Source organism: Trichosurus vulpecula, chromosome 2 (genome assembly GCF_011100635.1).
Source record: "Trichosurus vulpecula isolate mTriVul1 chromosome 2, mTriVul1.pri, whole genome shotgun sequence".
NCBI lineage: Eukaryota > Metazoa > Chordata > Mammalia > Diprotodontia > Phalangeridae > Trichosurus > Trichosurus vulpecula.
Window position 1 is genome coordinate 281021554 of NC_050574.1, and position 19358 is coordinate 281040911.

General features: G+C 34.3%; 1 protein-coding gene across 1 annotated transcript in view; it reads right to left on the minus strand.

The window, feature by feature from the left end:
* The window catches only part of KYNU (kynureninase), a 132995-nt gene that overhangs the window by 62700 nt on the left and 50937 nt on the right, over window positions 1-19358 (minus strand). Inside the window, exons 5-8 of the mRNA XM_036743507.1 lie at window positions 12284-12345; window positions 10558-10629; window positions 7259-7333; window positions 4978-5124 (exon numbers count right to left, since the gene is read on the minus strand). Of these exons, the coding sequence (XP_036599402.1) occupies window positions 4978-5124; window positions 7259-7333; window positions 10558-10629; window positions 12284-12345 (356 nt within the window). The remainder of the gene's footprint in view (window positions 1-4977; window positions 5125-7258; window positions 7334-10557; window positions 10630-12283; window positions 12346-19358) is intronic.

Below are 19358 nucleotides of genomic sequence, written 5' to 3' on the forward strand. Positions count from 1 at the left end.
CACTCTTTTGGGGTCTTGCTTGATCAATATAATTACAGAGAATTCAGTTTCTTCTTTTGTTGTTTACATATACATTGCTATAGTGATTGTGTCTATGGTTTTTCTGTTTATTTCACTTAGTATCCGTTCACCTAATTCTGTATTCTTCACATATTTGTTTCTTATGGCACAGCAATATTTGATTACATTCATGTACCACATTTTTTTTATTCATTACCCAATTCATAAGGCATTTACTCTTTAGGAATTTCATGTTTTGGAGAGAAGGGTCCACATCACAGAAGACCTAGAATGTAACCACTTGATGGCAATGATGACGTATAATTACTGTAGAGCTGAGTATATTCCTGGATCCCTTTATCAGGTGCAAACACCTCTCAAATTGAGTCAAGACTGGAACCATATAACTGAATAAGAAAGCAAATTACTCATACCTCTAAATACTTTATATAGCTAAACTGTGAGGTGCTTTCAGAGAAACCTTTGGAAGACCACCCCCTTTGGGGAGAAGAAAGGAATGTCTCTGTTTTCTTACCCCAACATCAGATTTGAAGAGGAACTACCGGACCAGGCAGGGTCATCATATAATCACTTGGGAACTAAATCTGGCTCTTAGCTTGTTTGTTTTTGCATGAGCTAATGAGCTACTAATGTTTTTTTTTTCATTTTAAATAATATTTTATTATATATAAAAAGTAAAAGAAATAACCCTATCCTTAGCTCATGGGCTTTACAAAAATAAGTAGCAGACCAGATTTGTTCCTTGGGCCATAGTTTTCTAATCTCTGTTCTAGACCTTAGCAGATATATCCAAAGAAACAGTCACACACTCCTGGATGGATGTACATAAGGGGAGAGACTGTGGTGTAATGGAGGCGGTAGCTTTAAGAAGGATGACCCTTTGAAACTGTGAATCAATCTGTGGAGAAGAGAAGAAACTGAAAACCCTACATATCGACTTTATAAAGAGAGTTATTTTTGCCATATGTATATCCTACACATGTTCCTCACTGCCATTTGGGCCCAATCTTCCCAAAGGTGCTAGAGGTAACTGTAGAACAGTGAGCCCCAGCATTATGGGAAGGAGATTTTGTCATGATGGTTCTTGCCATACCATTTGATTATATGCCTCTGAAAAGAGCTGAGTATATTGGCTGATGATTAATTGGAAGCCCACTCATGGGGGCTTATAAGCTACAGTAGAGGGGAACTGCTAACTACAGGGTTACCTCTAAAAAACAAGTTAGCAACCATCCTCTGGGGACTTAACCTTTGTGGGTTGGCGGTATATCCCAGAAGGAATGTTACTCATGAATGACAGAGTAACATCTACATGAAGTCAAAAGAATGGACTTAAGTAAGGGTTCCAGAACACTGAGTGGAAATCCTGTTGTGGAGCTATGGTAGGCTATCGATAAGAGTTGCACAGGATGGGTAAACATGAGTGGGTCATAATATGTGTCACTGAAGGTGATAGTGACAATGAAATTGCAGAAACATTGGAATAGTAGAGTAAAATTAGCCAAGTATTATTATTACTCAGTAAAATCAATTTGTTTTTGTTTTGCTTTACAGGGGAGTAAGTTCTTAAAAATTAAGCTAGAGTCAAATGTAATTCTTAAAATATAAACATATAAGTTAAACAATGTCCAAAGTTAAGTATAACAAGCTTAGAATACTTGGCTTCCTTCAAGTTACAACTTAGGTGCCATCTGATATTCACTTGTTATTAGTGCATTTTTCCTCATTGTGATTATTTCTATTTTTAAATGATATATCTCCTGCCTTTAGGGAAGGCACTATTTCTTTGTATTCTTAATACCACCCACATTTTAAAAATCAGAATTGTGATTTCATTAGTGTGGGGAAATTCTTATCAAAGAAAACTCTTCTCTAACTTGAAGTTTTAAAGAGTTGCTGAGGGCACTGAGAATTTAAATGACAGGAGGCAGGGCGTGAAACTTTTCACTACACCAAGCTGCATTTGTTTTGGACACAATAGTCACTTAATAAATGTCTACTGAATTAAAATGAGTATTGGTGGAGACTGCAATAATAGTTTACCTCAGACTTCTAGCTCAAAAGACATTGCAACTAGAGAGCCAATTCTGAGGTTAGGCTTTGACTAATTTGATAGTTAAAAAAAGATTCAAGCATAAGAAGGCTGTTTGATATGATGGCACAAAGTAATGATAATAATCACAAAATAGAATCCTGAATCCTACTTCTATGAAGCATAGAAGAAAAATTACATTTAATTAGGGAAAATGAAACTTGGCAGTTCTATGCACCGTATTTAGAAGCATAAGACTGTTAGGAAGTTCACATGTATATTGCATAAAAATGTGTACATTTTTATACAACATTCATCAATTCACTTCTGAGTTACCCTCCAGCTCTCAACTTATGATCATTTAATATAGACATATCCTGCTCTAGCTAATACATTACCATTTTCAAGACAACTACCTTTAAAGAGGCAGAAAGATGTCTCTTACCACAGAGAGCCAATTATATCCATAGCAATATCTTCAACAATATCCATCCCATAAACACAATACACCTTCTCTCTCCTTACCCACTTTGTTTACTACCTGTATGAACATGGACACATCATTTAAAATCCCTGGACCTCAGATCTGTATCTGTAAAAAGAAGAGTGGGCGTTGGCCTAGATGGCCTCCAAGCTCCTTTCTCACTTTTATCAAAGATACTAGGACCTATTCAGAACTGATCTTTCACTCTGGTGGTGACACATGGGAACTCAAATATCTCTCTGTTATGATGCCAAAGGGGTATGACTTTTACTCATAAAGTTCTACATCTACATCACAGATAGTACAAAAGTTTTATTGCATTAGTTACGAAAAAGATGTTAGTATTTTAAATTAGTTTTAAGTTCTTGGCATATGTCTGACTAAAGGTGATGGCATCATACAGAAAAATCGGTGAATCACTTTTATTGGAATTATATTCTAGTTCTACAACTAACATAGTGAGTGAGACTGACTGAAAAATCCTTTGATATAAATGCAGTGAATTGACTTAGCTATAGTAATGGGATTTGTAAGAGGGCAGAAGGAAGGACATTTCTGGCTTTAAGCAGGATGGTTTTGTTAGTAGATGAACTCTAATGCTATAAAACTCTAAGGAAACACTTTTGGCAACAGGCAACAATGGAATATTAAATTAAATCCTAAATGAGGTAAATTCTCCTGGTTACTCAGGAAAAAAAGATAAAAAGAAGAAAAAAAGTCTTTATGTGTGCCACTTCTTGTCCCTATATGGATTTCTACAGATTAATGAGACATATATGTATATCAAAGGCTTACAGGCCTTCCTGTAATATCTAAATTAAGAACATATTACATTTATGTATTTCATAATACATCATAGTTGCCCATCAAACCACTTTGAAATCCTGCAGAGAAATTTACTAGAGGTTGATAAAAGTGTAAGATTCATTTTCATGAGTCCCATTCATTAGTTTCAGGCACTGAATATGTTAACTAGGCCTTACACAGATAGTAATTTTATCACTTAATAACATTCAGATACAATTTGATTGTTACCATTAAAAACAGCTGAGTATTTTTTGTTAAAATAGTTTGGTTCAGGTTTAGTTGCTCTGCTTAAAGTGGGACATTTAAAGGATGCATGCGACATAAGGAATGGCCATAGAGTAAGGAAGATATGAGTTCATAACCTTCCACGGACCTTTATAACTTTGTGTGATCCTGGATAAGTCACTTAACCTTTCTTACTTTCGGTTGCCTCATCTGCAAAATGAGAATAACGCTAGCACCTATATTATAGGGCTATGAAGAACAGATTAAATACAACTTATAAAGTACTTTGCAAAACTTAAGAGCTATATAAATGTTAGATATTATTATTAGTATTAGCCATGGAGTACAATAAAGCATAGTAGATAATAGCCTTTATGTGTGGAAGACTTGAGTTTAAATCCCACCCTCTGACTAATACTAGATGTGGAAGCATGGGCAAAGCATTTATCCCCTAAAAGTGGCCTCTGCAACTCTCTAAGCTAATGAATTTCTGATGGGCGACAGTTATTTAAATACTTTAGATACAAGCTGTAGTTCTACTTACCATTTCTAGTCTGAGAATATACACATTTTACAGTCAAATGAATGCTAAGGATGTCATTTTCCCTGTACATGCACATACACAGAAATACTAAGCTGCCAAATAGTTAACAATTCAATGGTCATACTGTAAATTTATAACCTATTTAGAGACAGTACAGTTTCTTGAATTTCTTAGAACAGATAAAGGGTGTACATTAACAAGCTGGTTAAAGGCCTTCCTTTATTTTGGTACATAAACTTTTATGCCTAAATTAAGAAAATATTATCTTTATTTAATAATTTATTACATTTTTATAGTTATCTATCAAACTACCAAACTATCTCCTGATGTTAACAAAATTTAGTTGATTCTACTTTTTTCCAGGTACCCAATGCAAGCATCCAAATAAAAAGAAATCCTGAAATACATTCAATAGCAAATTTTTAGCATGCTACCAAAAAAGTAGCAGAGTTGACTCAAAGGCAGTCATATCTAGTAGGTGATGATGCTAGCATTCTGTTTGTCTCCTGTTCCTTTTCGGCTGCATACAAATGATATCATCCCTACAGGGAACTCACCTGTCTTGCTAACTGTAGGCAAAATGCTGTGATAGCAGCTGCTAGTGAGGGAGGGAGGCTATAGATCATGGCCAAAATGTGTTCAAATATATTCAATTTTAAAACAAGGAGTGGTATGATTTGGGGAAAGATTTATGAAGAACTGTTTTCTTATACTACTATTAAGCACACCTCTTAAAAACATTTCACCAAACAACAAAATGTATTTCATTAAAAGTGATAGAACACTCCTTAGAGTGCAAAAAAATTCAGTGCAAAAAACCAACCAAACAAACAAACAAAACCTGTGGGAAAGGTCTCTATATACCTTTGCTTGTCCAGCTTTTGTGATTGCAGGTATGTCAAACAGTTGCCCAGTGTAGAACTGCACTCCACTAAACAAGATCACAGCAATAGAGTCTCCTTCCTTCTCAATTACTTCAAGGATATCTTCCATTCTCAAGGTGTCCTCCCCCTAAAATGAAGTGAGTATATCAACCTTAGCAATAATGAAACTGTTATTTCTTATTTCATAATCTATATTTTATTGTGATCTAGGAACCTACATAAGAAGATCAAAAGCGAATCTTTGGCAGGCAAATGAGCTACAGAAATTTAGCCACCACGCCCACAAAATACCATGAAATATCCACATGTACAACCATTTCATGTTTTATTCAGCCTAGTAGACTTTTTCTTCAGTCTCCCCCACCACCTCCCAGGAAAAAGAATACTGTAAAATATGGCATTATCTATAGACTAATTAAGTTAGTGAAAACTTTGAATAAAATTAATTAGGTAATCCAAGAGACTTGGGGTGCAACCAATTGAATTGAATATAAGTGTGAACATCTTAGCCATACTGACACCTTTATCAAAACTTCAGAGGTTACTTCTTTTGCTTACAAACTGACTTGGGCCTGGTCTCAAGGGTCATTAGGTGGGTTTATCAGTTGTTATCAATAAGATGATTATAATTACATCGTTATGCAAAGATCCTTGCTTATAAAATATATAATAATTGAAAACAAAATTTTAGTTTTATAAAATTGTAGCAATATAGCAATACAAAATTTAATGGAAATATTATCTGTGAAAATGTGTGATTTAATCATAATTCCCAATATCTTTAACAAATTAACAAAAAGCATAGTGTTCTTTTTGACTTGGTCTAGATCAGGTTTTCAATGAATGGGTCAAGGATCTTTGTTAGTTTATGAAGGGCCGTCAGTTTTCTATGGTTTGTCTCTTGTGGTTTTAAAGCTTATAATATGTGAATCTGTATATTTCCATTTCTGCTATGAATTATTACATAAGGAAGCAAATATGTTATGCAATTTTGTCTTTCTGGAGAATTCTTTACGTGGAAAAGATCATTTCTTCCATTGATAGAGATCATAAGGTCCACAGAGGTCAAGTGATTTGTTAGGGTCATGTCGGAAGTAGGATTTGGGCCCAGGTCTTCCTGATTCTAAACCCAGCACTCTATCCATTATACCACACTGTCTCTAAGTATTACATATATCAAAAAATGGTCAGTCATGCAACGATTAATGTCATTTCATTGAAGATTCATCTAAAGCAATGTCAATAATCTTGTGAAGTCTAGTGAATTATTTTTATGATATTAAGCAGACATGAGTATAATAGGCCCTTCTTTGAGTCTCTAGGCCCTTAAAAGTGCCTTAGAAGCTTGAAGAGAAAATGACCACTGGTCCAGACAAAATGTACAATAATATAGTTACTTAACTATACTAAACTTAGTTTATTTTATTCACCTTGGGTCATATTACCAATCCACAGCAGCAGGACTTGTATTTCTTTTTAAAAAATCATTATATAGCACATTCATCTTATCAATAGGATAATTTAACAATGAAAATGGTAGGGCTTGTATTTTAAAGTCCCTTTTAAAGCATGGCATATAAATAGACTGTGGTGAAGTCGACAGACTGGATGTTTAGAAGGTGAAAAATTTATCTTCCTTAGATATGACTTATTTCTTGTCAAAAGACAAGAGTAGCAGATCTAAGGAGGGTGAAAAATTTTGGTTTTAAATTTAAGAGATAAGAGGAGTGACAATTAGAATGCATATACAATGACTGAATGTTGCAAGGCTTCACACCCTGTTTGCCTCAATTTCTTCAACTATAAAGTAGAGATAATAATAGCACCTACTTTACCTTGCAGTAAAGGATTTGAGGATCAAATGAGACATTTGTAAAATGCTTAGCACAGTATCTGGCACAAAGCAGACCCTTAATAAATGCTTATTCCTCTTCCCCCTTTCAATAGCAGTATTTAGAATTCTAAGCCTTGCATATAATTCACCACTATTTCAAGGATGCTAAATATTCTAGTGATATTAACAGATTAATATTTAGGCTATATTACTGAATGCTCTTGGAAAGAAAATTTAAAAGTCATTAGTTCCAATTAGTTACTTAAAGAAAAATTTTCTAGACAACAATATTACAGGATGATTTTATTTCTTTGTAAGTTCTATTAATGTAAAATAAAGAGGAAGAGTAATGAAGAATCAGTTAAGTCACAAAAACTGATAAATTCTAAACAGAAGAATTATAAATACTCCTTTCTTTGTTACACACCTGTCTTGGTTTTATCATCAGCATGCTTTTCTCCACATCTAGCCCACGAAGCTGCAGTTGTGACTCAATTGCATACTGGAGGGGGGGAGGGAGAAGAACAATGGCTAATTAAATTGGAGGCAACATGAGGAAAGGACAGAGAACAATGATTCTGAAAGTAGATTACCAACCAACTCTATACCACCACCCCTGATGCATTCTACAGCTATATAGATCTCACTGAATGAAAAGATTCTAAAGAGAGATGGGTTTAATGGATAAAAATGTAATACTTGGAGTCAGTAATATCTAGGCTTATACCCCACCTATGGCACTTAATAGATGTCAACAAATAGTTTAACACTTCTAAGCCTCATTTCCCTCATCTGTAAAATGAGGATAGCAATACCTGCACTATCTACTTTCGATCATTGTTGTGAAGCTCAAATTAATAATGTAACAGATTATTTAATATGCTTTAAAATAATACACAGATGTCAACTATTGTCAAAGCCGAGAAAGACTTCAGTTTGACCAAGGTGAATGACATGAACCAGAGAGACAACATGGTATAATGATATAATGACTCTGATTGAGTCTTAATTTCCTCATCTATAAATAGAAATTATTATTGCATTGATCCCATAGCAAAGAAAGAATTCTAGACATGTGAGAAATACATTGTGCAAAGAGCTGAGAATCAGAAGACTTCAGTTTTGATCTTGGCTTTTCCCAAATTAGCTATGTAAGATTGGCGAGTGACTTCATCTCTATTTTCTTATCTGTAAAGGAGTTGGTCTAGGGTCTAGACTTTGGATTATCTCAAACCAAAAGTCCCTTGTAGCTCTATTAAAAAAATTCAGCCTCTCTCTTTGGGCAGGGTATTTCCCATCACATTTCACAGGAAAAAATCAGGCCCGCCATGACCAGCTTCCTCTCCTCCCCAATCCCTTACTTCAATATCATCCCCCATTTTTTCCTATTTATGACAATCTTAGAGACTAAGATGGTCACTACCAACACCAATCTTTCTACTTGTGTTCTCCTTGATCTAAGTCCATCTTATCTCCTCTGAGAATTCATCCATTCAATAATTTTCTCTCTTACCCTAATTTTTAACTTCTCCTTATCCAAAGATCTCTCTCTGCTATCTATGAATTTGCCAGGATCTCCCTTACCTTGAGTCTACCAATACCTCAGGTTATTGTCCTATAAGTCTCTCTTCCCTCTAACAGCCAAATTACTAAGAAAAGTAGTCTACAATCACTTACTTTTTCAACTTCCCCTCATTTCTCTTCCTCCTCCTTTTCCTTTCCTTTTCCTCTTCCTCCTCCTATTTGAAAAAACACTTAGCATAGTACCTGACACATAATAGACTCTATATAAATGCTTATTTACTCTCCTTATTCTACTTCTTTATTTTGTATGTCTTTTATTTCCTTAACTCTGTATGTGATGTATCTGCCTACCAGATTATCTCCCTAATGCAAGAACTGTTCATGTGTTTGCCCCCCAGAATCTAGCACAGTGCCCAGCACATAAGAGGCATTTAAAAAAAAGTTACTCTTAGAATGATTGAGACAATAACAGTCTATGCCAGGGATACTATATTATTAGAACAAAAAGTCCATCTGAAATAAAATTTATTCAATGGGTAAGTTATTCATTAGAAATAACCAAAGGATGATAACAGATAATTGAACATTTTCATGTCATATGATTTCCATATAATTATCTTAATAATATTAGTAATTGACATTTGTGTAGTGCTTTAAAGTTTGCAAAACTTTTTACTTACATTATTTAATTTCAGCCTCACAATAACCCTGCAAGATGAGTATACAAAGGTACTATTATGTCTCAACTACTTTTTCAGAACCACTTAGTATGTCAGGATATACTGCTATGATCCCTTGTGTTTCCTCACTTCTATTTGAAAACTTTAAAATAGAAGGTAACGGTTACAATGATGTAGGAGAGTTAGAAATGAAAATCGTTGATAGATAAACAGATTATGGCCAAGGCCCCTCATATGTCCTGGCTGGAAATGGTTGAGACAAACCCTTGTAGAAGCTGGAAGTCTCCCAAAATTTACAGCCTGAGAACTGAAGTTACCACACCTAAAAGTGTAGTTATGAACTTGGAAATGACAATAAGTAGTTGTAGAAAATTCATTGAGAGCTGCAAGGTTTACAAAGCATTTTCTGTGTCTTACCTTGGAGGCAATATGAAGTGATGGGTCAAGTATAAACCCCGGAGTAGGTAGAGAGGTATTGAAATCCTGCCTCACACACTTACTAGTTTTGGAACCATGGCCAAATCACTTAACTTTGCAGAACACATTTTCTCATTTGTAAAATAAGAGATAATACTTCTATTTCTGAACTCAAAGAACTGTTGTGAAGAATGAGCTTTCCAAGACTTAAAATTACACATAAATGAGAGTAATTATCACATGTGATATTCATACAAATTTATAAGAAGGAACAATATGATGCCTGTGCTAGAACAGGGACATAGCAAATGTTTGTTGATTGACTGAAACTGAGGCTAAAGATTAAGTGACTTGCCTAGCATTTTATATAGTTACTAAGTCAGGGGCAGTGCAGAAAAATAAGTATTTCCTGACTTTTCAACAGAGAAGGCTAAATACGCAAGGCAGTTCATCTAGAGTTGCAACTTGAATGATATAAAAGCAGAAATCAAGCATTATTAAATGATAATACTAAAATTTACTTAGTATCTGGGTTGAAAAAACTTGTCTATTTTGTGTTGTTTCTAAAGTTCAAATATCTTAACTTCTAAGAGTTGAATAAATTGGTGGCAATAGCAACAGTATATCAGTGAACCATATGCCAGGAAATTAAGTTTTGAAAAAACTGGCTTTCTTCATAAAATATTGCACAAAACATTATTTTCTAGCTAGCTATGAAAAGACACCTACATCTGTTGTGGGATGTTGAAGGGTTAAAGCAATGAGGTTTGTATTGATCTGATTTGATAAAAGAAAACAACAATGAAAATTAATAAAACATTCATAACTTCAGTTGATTTAGGCCAGCGGTTTGCTCAATGTCTTTAAAAAGACTAATAAATCAATGCCTCTATTCAATCTTTCCTCCCTTAACACATTTTACTTGAACAAAAGGAAAAAAGCTACAATCTATAAAAAATGCCTAAATCAAAAGCACTTGACAGATTTTTTTATTGTAAGGTTACTTGAAAAAGACTAGTGAATAAACATTCAAGTTAGGCAATTGATCTCAAGGAAGAGGAAAAATAATATAAATGTACATATATACATATTTAAAGTGTCTTACATGGTCAGAAGGAAAAGATTTGGCTTCTAGAAGAATTTTAAATCTGGTTGGTGTAGGCTTAAAAAACGATAACTGAAAAAAAATGGATTTATCGGACAAGATATTAATATGGCATGTAAATTCAATCACTTCAAAATTTTTATCTTATGATCTCCAAACATTTTACAAACATAAATTAATGGAACTTAAGAATTAAAAAAGATGAGAACTTTATTATCACCATGAAGATAGAAACATGAGAAGAAGTAATTACCTAAAATATGCTAGTTAAAATATTAATAAATATTTATTTTCCTATTTTTAAAATAGTAGTAAATAATTTATATTTATCAAATACAAATATTTTATATTTAAGTAAAATACTTATATATTAAATATTAATAAATATAAAATAAATAAAATATAATTTTTACTGAAATTCAGTTGGCAGTGCCCTTCATCTGCACTAAATGGTAGAACTTTCTAGTCAAGAACTCTTTAACATCATGTTATATAAGAGTAACTTTAAACATATTTCATTATTTTCAGTTAGCCATTTCATTTGCATGGGTTTGTTTGGGGTTTTTTTGGTTTGTTTTTGTTTTTTGTTTCTATGGCTTCAGCTAATTTTCAGGCTTCTTTGAAGTTCCCTTAGATCTGCCATGAAGTAACTGTCATTCACTGTCCAATGAAGCATAATCAGTTTTACTTCACAATGTGTATCCTTCATTTCTGGAGGAACAACTTCTAGGAGGACTAGAGTGTATGTATATTATGGTTATTTTTCCTCAATGACACTAACCTTTTATTTCTCCATTTTGTCCTATTAAAACAATAATATAAACAAAGATAATACTGAAATGTTATTGAATTCCTATTCATTGCAATGATCAACTGTGTTCCCAGAAGAAGAAGAAACACTTGTCTTTCTTCTAGGTACAGAGATGGGGGACCTGTGGGTGTAGAAGGATGCATATACTGACAGATTCAGTTGCTTTATTTATTGAGTTTTGCATATAAATATGTTTATATACGTATATAGTTAAAAAGAAAAAAATCATTGTGATAGTATATTGGGAAATGATTCTGAAGTTTAAAAGTCACAGTTAAAGGTTAATTAGAAAAAAAATTAGAGAAAAAATCAGTAAAAAATTTGCTAATTTTAAAAAGTGTGTCAAATGTGTGTATAGGTGCACACAAAATACCTAGAATGAATGGTACAAACTTTCAAAATGTTAAGCTACTGACAAGATCCCAAATCAAAAATACATATGAATATTTTGTATGTTACAGCATCAGATTTCCTTTGTTAATTTTTCATTCATTTCTTTCCCTTCACACCTAAAGATAACCCCCAAAATACTCATCCATGATCCCACTTGGTGTGTTGTTGTTCATATGGGGCAATATTAAAAGATGGATTTCTTCAATAGAAGAGATCTGTTATCTCCTACAATTTAAAAAAATGGTTTTGTGTATTCTTTAAAAGCAGTTTCCTTTTGCTGCTTCTATAGTTCTTATTCCTTATGCTCTGAACAAAAATTGATCTTGATCTCAAGGCCTTTAAAAGCTTATGATTATGAAAAAAGCATTATATCATGATCTAGCATTTTCTGGTAAGATTGAAAATAATCTAGCAACTTATTAAAAATAAATACACCACCACAAGTTCATGAATTAAAGATAAAGAAACATCAGATTCAGGAACCAAAAATGTATTTAAAGATTGTTGGGAAAGCAAACTTACCAGTAGGAGATGCAAATTAACTGTCAGGCCATTCATTAGGGCTATTTCATCCTTATGAGCTCCTATAAAGTAAACAAACACTAGGGAAGATTTTTCTTTTGATCCTTCATAAGCTCTATTAGAGGCAGGTGGAAAAAGAGAGCACATAAAATTCAGTCACTCTCTCTTAATGGCCCTGAAGGCAAGCACATATTTGAGGTGTCACCACAGTGAAATAGAAGTTTACCCTGTTGCCTCACTGTACCATCCAGACATACATACACACAGAGACAGATGCACTTAGTTTTCAGTTTTGATGCAGCAAATAAAAACAAGATAATAAAGTACTTCATTCCTGTAAACTAACAACTGATTTATTCATATCATTAGGTTCTTAGCCAAATTCCCAAACAGTACATTTTTGTGCTAAGTATGTCTCTAAAATATGACTAAAAAGATATTACAGCTAATCACATTTTTATACTAGTGGTAGTAATGTCTGCCTGAAATGCATCTTTAATAAAAGAAAGCTTCTTTGCCCAACATAATTCTCCATTATTATATTGAAGTACATAACAGTTTACAAGATAAAATGGCTAGGACACAAAAGAAAAAACACTAGCTTTGGTTTTATCCATTCACACAGAGATATAAAATAATTAATATAGATATATATCATCCAATAGGGGAAAAGTATAATTGATATCTCCACAAGACTGTTAGTATCTGACATCTCTAATTCTTATTAATCAATTCTTTGGTACCAAAGGAAAATAGAGGAAACAAAAGAAGATTTATGGACAGGAGGAAATAGGACACCTAAGAATTCAAACAAGAAAAAAAATCATCTATAGCTTTTTTGCTTTGGGGCCCTTACTTTTCCTTTTTGAAAGCACATTATTCCTTTTCAAACTACAAATTTTCATCATAATTGAAAGCATGAATTAAGTATCTTAGTGTGAGTAATGCAGTGTTTTTGATAAAAAAAAATTACAAATAAAAAATTTTGCAGATACATTTCCTGGTGCACATGTCTGTGAAGAAATATAATTTCCTCATTCAAAAAATAATTAGGTGGGATTCAATGATGTCTGAAGTAACTTTTAGCTCCAACATTCTATGAATCTATTATTGATACATACATACATACATATATGTATGTGTATATATATATATATATATATATATATGTGTGTACGTTAAAAATAAATAGCACCATACCTACAAATTCTGAGTTTAAACATAAAGAGCAATACTCCCATGGTATATGGATCCTGGGTAGGGTCATTTCGGGGGAAGAAAGTGAGAATACATCCATATTTGACCAAATTTTTCAACTAGATTAATATATAGACCTATTCCTTGCCATAATAGCTGTAATATTATACAACATGATTTGATATTTTCTCAGTTTATACAAAAGACAAATGAACGGAGCAGCTAGGTGACACAGTAGAGCACTAGCCCTGGAGTCAGGAGGACCTGAGTTCAAATCTGGCCTCAGACACTTGACATACTAGCTGTGTGACCTTGGGCAAGCCACTTAACCCCAATTGCCCTGCCTTCCCCCCTTCAAAACAAAAAAGACAGATGAAGGATGAAATATGTTAGTAAGTACTGGGGTATTATGAGATATATCCCCAGTAATTATAAAGAGAAAACTTCTAAGGGGAATGTAATAGTCTCATTCCACTATTCCCAACACTAATTGTGATTCTGCCCAGATATATTAACCAAGAGCATCAATGGATCAATCAACATAATTTTTAATTAAGACAGATATTTACAGAACCTTCCATAGTGCCAGGAGGTCATTGAAATATAGTTAAGAAATAATACTATAACGTTTGCTAGTTGCCCCATGTTGTAAAAGGTGGTCTTCTCTCCTAACCTCTACTCTTACTTGTCCAACTGTCTATTGAAAATCTCAAACTGGATAGGCAACATAAATCTAACCTGTCTGAAACTGAACTAATTCTCTTTCCCCCTAAACCCACTTCTCTTCCCAACTTCTTTATTACTGTCTAGGACTCTGCCATCCTCTCAGTTCTCCAGACTCACCACTTGGGAGTGATCCTCAACTCCTTTCTCCCTCATCCTCCATAACCAATCAGTTGCCAAGTCCTATCTGCTTTTGGAGATTTTCTCTTATATGTTATCTTCTCTCTTCTTATATTGTCACCACCCTGGTGAAGGTCCCCAGCACCTCATGCCTTGACTACTACAACAGCCTGCTAATTGGTTTCCCTGCCTCAAGTATCTCCCCACTGCTGCCCATCCTGACCATGTGCGTTTTCCCTGCCCCCTACTATTCAATAAACTCTAATGGCTTTTGAGGATATACCTACTAGCTCTGTGGTTTCAGGAAAGTCACTTAGCATCTGTAGATAATTGAGAACATAAAATGATTGAACCAGAGTCCTGGGTAGGGGACCTGAAGCCTCGAAACCACATGTGGCCCTCTAGGTCCTCCAAGTTTGGATTCGGTCAAAGGGCCACACTTGAGGACCTAGAGGGCCACATGTGGCCTCAAGGCCACAGGTTCTCTACCTCCGAACTAGTCCATCTTAACAGTGCCCTTTGGTTCTAACATCATACCCTGAGATACCATGGCTCATGAAGATAGTTTGTAAGATAGCAGAATTTGTATTTACTTGTCTATTCCTCTTGGACTTGTGAAGAAAATCTACCATGAAAGTGACCAACTGAATCTTTTGATGCTGTTCAGAGAACTTAGAATAAAATCAGAAACAATGATTGCAAGGTCAAGCAAAGTGGGACTTTTTACTGTTTTTTTTTTCCTTTTGGACTGCTTCTCAGCACTAAGGCAATCAAGTACCTTTGACTGAGTCTTGCCTTTGTTTGTAGAAAGGCCCAAACCCTTTTGCTAATTAGGTTACCAGAGGTGTGAAGCCCTTGAGAGGTGTGAAGCCCTCAGGCCCTGAAAAAGGATATATGTGTGTGTGTGTGTGTGTGTGTGTGTGTGTGTGTGCACTGCATGTGTATACCCAGAAGGTAGCTATTGAACTCAGAATCGAGAATTGAGGATGTCTTGGATAGGCAGTTAGAAGCCTGTCTGCTGATTTCTGTTATTTTGCTCTGTTTACATAATTTCTGCTTGTAATTTCTGTTTGTGTTTTCTCTGAAGTTCAGGGTGCTGACTTTTTCCCCTGAACTAAGTGAATGATATACGTGTGTTTAAAGTAAGATTGTAAACCCCTTAAAGTTGCTTTCCTTAGAAAAGCAAATCAAAGAACCTGTGCTAGTAGCCCTCATGTTTGCTGATGTTATTGGTCTTACAGCCCCACACCAGCTGATAGCAACATTGTTGTTACAATGATATATAAAGAAAATTTCCCACAAATTGAAAAAACAAATTATACCTCATTTGCTTCTTTTTATTTTAAAGAGAATTCCCTCTGACTCATATCAACAATTTTCAAGTTTTGAAAATGAGAGATATTAAAACTTGGGGAAGAAATTTATGGAAAATTTTCATATCATTGTTCACTAAATATTTGTGCTAGTGTACATCTAACTTTTTACAGAACAGTGTGGTTTAATGCAAAATGCACTCGATTTGAAGAGTTCCTGTGGGACTTTGAATAACTCACTTAACTTCTCTGTATCTCAGTTTTGTCATCTATAGAAGAAAGAGACTGGATCATATTGTTTCCAACTTCCTTCCAGCTCCAAATTGATGATCCTATCAGCAAAAGTGGAAGAAATATATCCCTGGATATGATTTGTTGTGCAAAAGAAGTTTTTAATAAAAATAACCATTTAATCTAAAGGTCACCTTCATTGCTTGACAATATTTCAAATTAAATATGACCCCTCATTTGTCATTTAAAGCTCATGACGTTTGAAAGTTACATATAAATCTTTCATTTATTGAGTTTTACATTTACAAAACAAGTTTAGCCCATTTCAAAAGATAATTTTTGCATTTGTAGGCCAAATTATATTATAGAAACTAATTTTATCCAATTTAATTAACCTGTAACAATATCCAAAGACTATAATCCAATCTGTCTTCATATTACAACTTTGGGCCATGTCACTGAGAAGGACAAAACTCCCAAATCCTATACTTGAATTTATATTTCTTGTATAGGATTTATAAGCACATGCCCACCTATATTTCCCAAACAACTATCATTGTGTTAGGCAGACTGTGACACTTTTTTCCCCATATTACTGTAACATCTGGTGAACTCTGACCATAATCAGAACAGTTTATAAGTACTGTTTCCCTGATACTCATGACAATAAAAGTAATAATAATAACTGATATTCATACAGTGCTTTCAGGGTCATTTTGGCATAGTGGATAGGGGGCCGATCTTGAAGCCAGGAAGACCGAGGTTCAAGTTCTGCTTTTGAGACATACTGTCTACGTCATTACTTAAATCTCAGTGTCCTGAGCAATTCTCAGTGACCCTATAATATAGATGAGTAGATGATTGGTATCAGTGGTGAACTTTCCACTCACTGGCAGTCTGTTACATGCATAAGATCATAGGTCAAAGCTATCTATTTTATTTATCTAAAATCTGCAAAGCGTTCTATAGATGTTATCTCACTTGGAACTCACAAGAGCCTCGTAAGGTAACTACTTTAGCTGTTACTATTCTCATCTTATAGATGATAAAAAAGGCTTAGGAAGATTATCTGAGGCTTCTGTTGATTATACCAGGCTACCTCTTCTTCATACTAATGTCTGAATTGTTGTCATTTTGTACTTATACACATAGACAAAAGCATCATCAATTTCTAATATCTTGATTTAATAGGAATATTCTAGAAGTAGTATGAAGTGGTGAGGACACCAACTTGTCATTCCATCTCAAGATGAGCCTTACAATGCTAGACAATCAACTCCAGTTTTTCATTTATGTTCCTAGGTTTGGGCATAATAAAGAAACTCTTATTTTTACTGCCCTTAACTCCGTATATGATATATATTTAATACTGCAACATTTTAACAATAAAATGCTTGCCTATTTAATAAGTAAGTTGCTATAGAGCTATAAACTTTAAAATGAAAAAGGGAAATCTGCTACAGGTTTTAGTGTCTTTATGAATAAATCTTATAGCACAATATCCACTTGCTGGTTTTTGGACATAGTTATGAACATTGTCCTTTCTCCATAGAATGATAAATAATAAGCCCAAGGTAATAGTATTAATATTTAGTTTATGATTTGATATTAAACATAAAAATACAGGAAATCCAGTTCTTTCCCCTGTCTTTAGCGACTGCAGAGATTGGAAAAAATACGTAATCTTAGGTTAGAATATTTCATAAATGTTTTCAAATTTCTATTTTTTCACAATTGTGTAAACTGAAAATAACTCCTAAATAATCAGTCAATATTAAGACAACAGTATTAAACCCATATTTAGTACAAATGTATATCTAATCCAGGATTATTATGATACTCTTTGTTTTCATCAAAGAAAAAAATTATCTAAATAATTCTGACACACATGAAAAAACTGTCCCTGTGTGCTAAAACCTGAATACTATTAGAACTCACATTTTATACCTGCTATAGAACTCCCTACAACCATTTAATAAATCCTGTGGAGAAAGTGCTTAATGAATAATTTTTCATACAAGATATTGGGGAGTTGCTAAGTAAGTATGTTTGTCCATTCGGAATTGGCTGAGTGGTCAAAACCAAGGAGTAATCATTAATGGTTACATGTTAGCTTATCTCCATTGAAGGGGCCTAAGAATTTTTCTTGGTCCTGTGAGGTCCAACATGTTTATCACTAGATTGTATAAATGTATAGATGTCATGCTCATCACTTGCAGCAGACACAAAATTGGAAGGAATAGCTAACACAATGAATGAAAGATTTGGGTTTCTAAATGAGACCTTCTAAAACATTGGGCAAAATCTAAGATGATGAAATTCAATAGGCATAAATATATAGTCTTACCCTTGAGTTTTAAGAAATCAATTTCATAAGCATATGGGAGGGAAGGTTTGGCTACATTGTAGTTTACCTGAAAAAAATATCTGGTGGGTTTAGTGGAATGCAAATTCAATATGAATCAACAATGGGATATGGTGGCCGAGGAAGCTAATGTAAACTCTGACTACATTAAGAGAGGCATCATGTCAAGGAATAAAAAGGGGAGAGGACCACTATATTCTACTCAGGTCAGGCCACATCTGGACTCCTGTGTTAATTTCTGGGAGTGTAGCAACAATCTGCTAGCAGCTGCTATAGGGGTGTAAGACCAATGACACCAGCATACAGAAGGGCTACTAACACAGGTTGTTTGATCTGCTTTTCTAAGGAAAGTAACTTTAAAGAGTTAACAACCTCAGTTTAATCAAACATACATATATCATTCACTTAGTTCAGGGGGAAAAGATCAGCCCCCTGAACTTCAAGGCAAATACAAACAGAAATTACAAACATCAACAGACAGACCTTGTCTGATTCAAATTACAATTCATAGTTACCAGAGAAACACCAACATCTGTCTCAATTATCAAAGCTGGGGGGAGAGTCACAACGGCTTGCTCAGGGTCTCAACACTCTTTCCATGAGTGAGCCCCAAAAGTCAAACACCAAGCTAGGATCTTATATACCCATATGAGGGCCCTGGGGCACTTGATTACCTCAATGCTGAGAAGCACTCAAACAAAGAACAGTGAAAAATTCCTTTTAGGGTATGGGAAAGTTAATCCCTAGTACCACCATATGCAAGTCAATGACTCCTGATTGTCTTAGTGCTGAGGAACATTCCAAGACAAGATCCCACTTTATCTTCCCCATTCAAACAAAGGCCAGAATCATTAAAGGTGCTTATGAGAAGAACAGCAAAAAGTCCCACCTTAATTACTGATATAGAGAGCTAAACATTAAAAAGACAACCATCCTTAGAAACCAAACATCTTTGGAAAAGACAAACAAATATCACAGACAAACTATAAAGCACCTGGAGAAAGATAATCAGGATGGTGAAGAGCTGGTGCCCTATCAGGATCGAGTGAATTGATTATGTTTAGCCTGGGGAAAACTTCACTAATGACATAACTATATAAAGGGCCGTGATATGGAAGAGGGACTT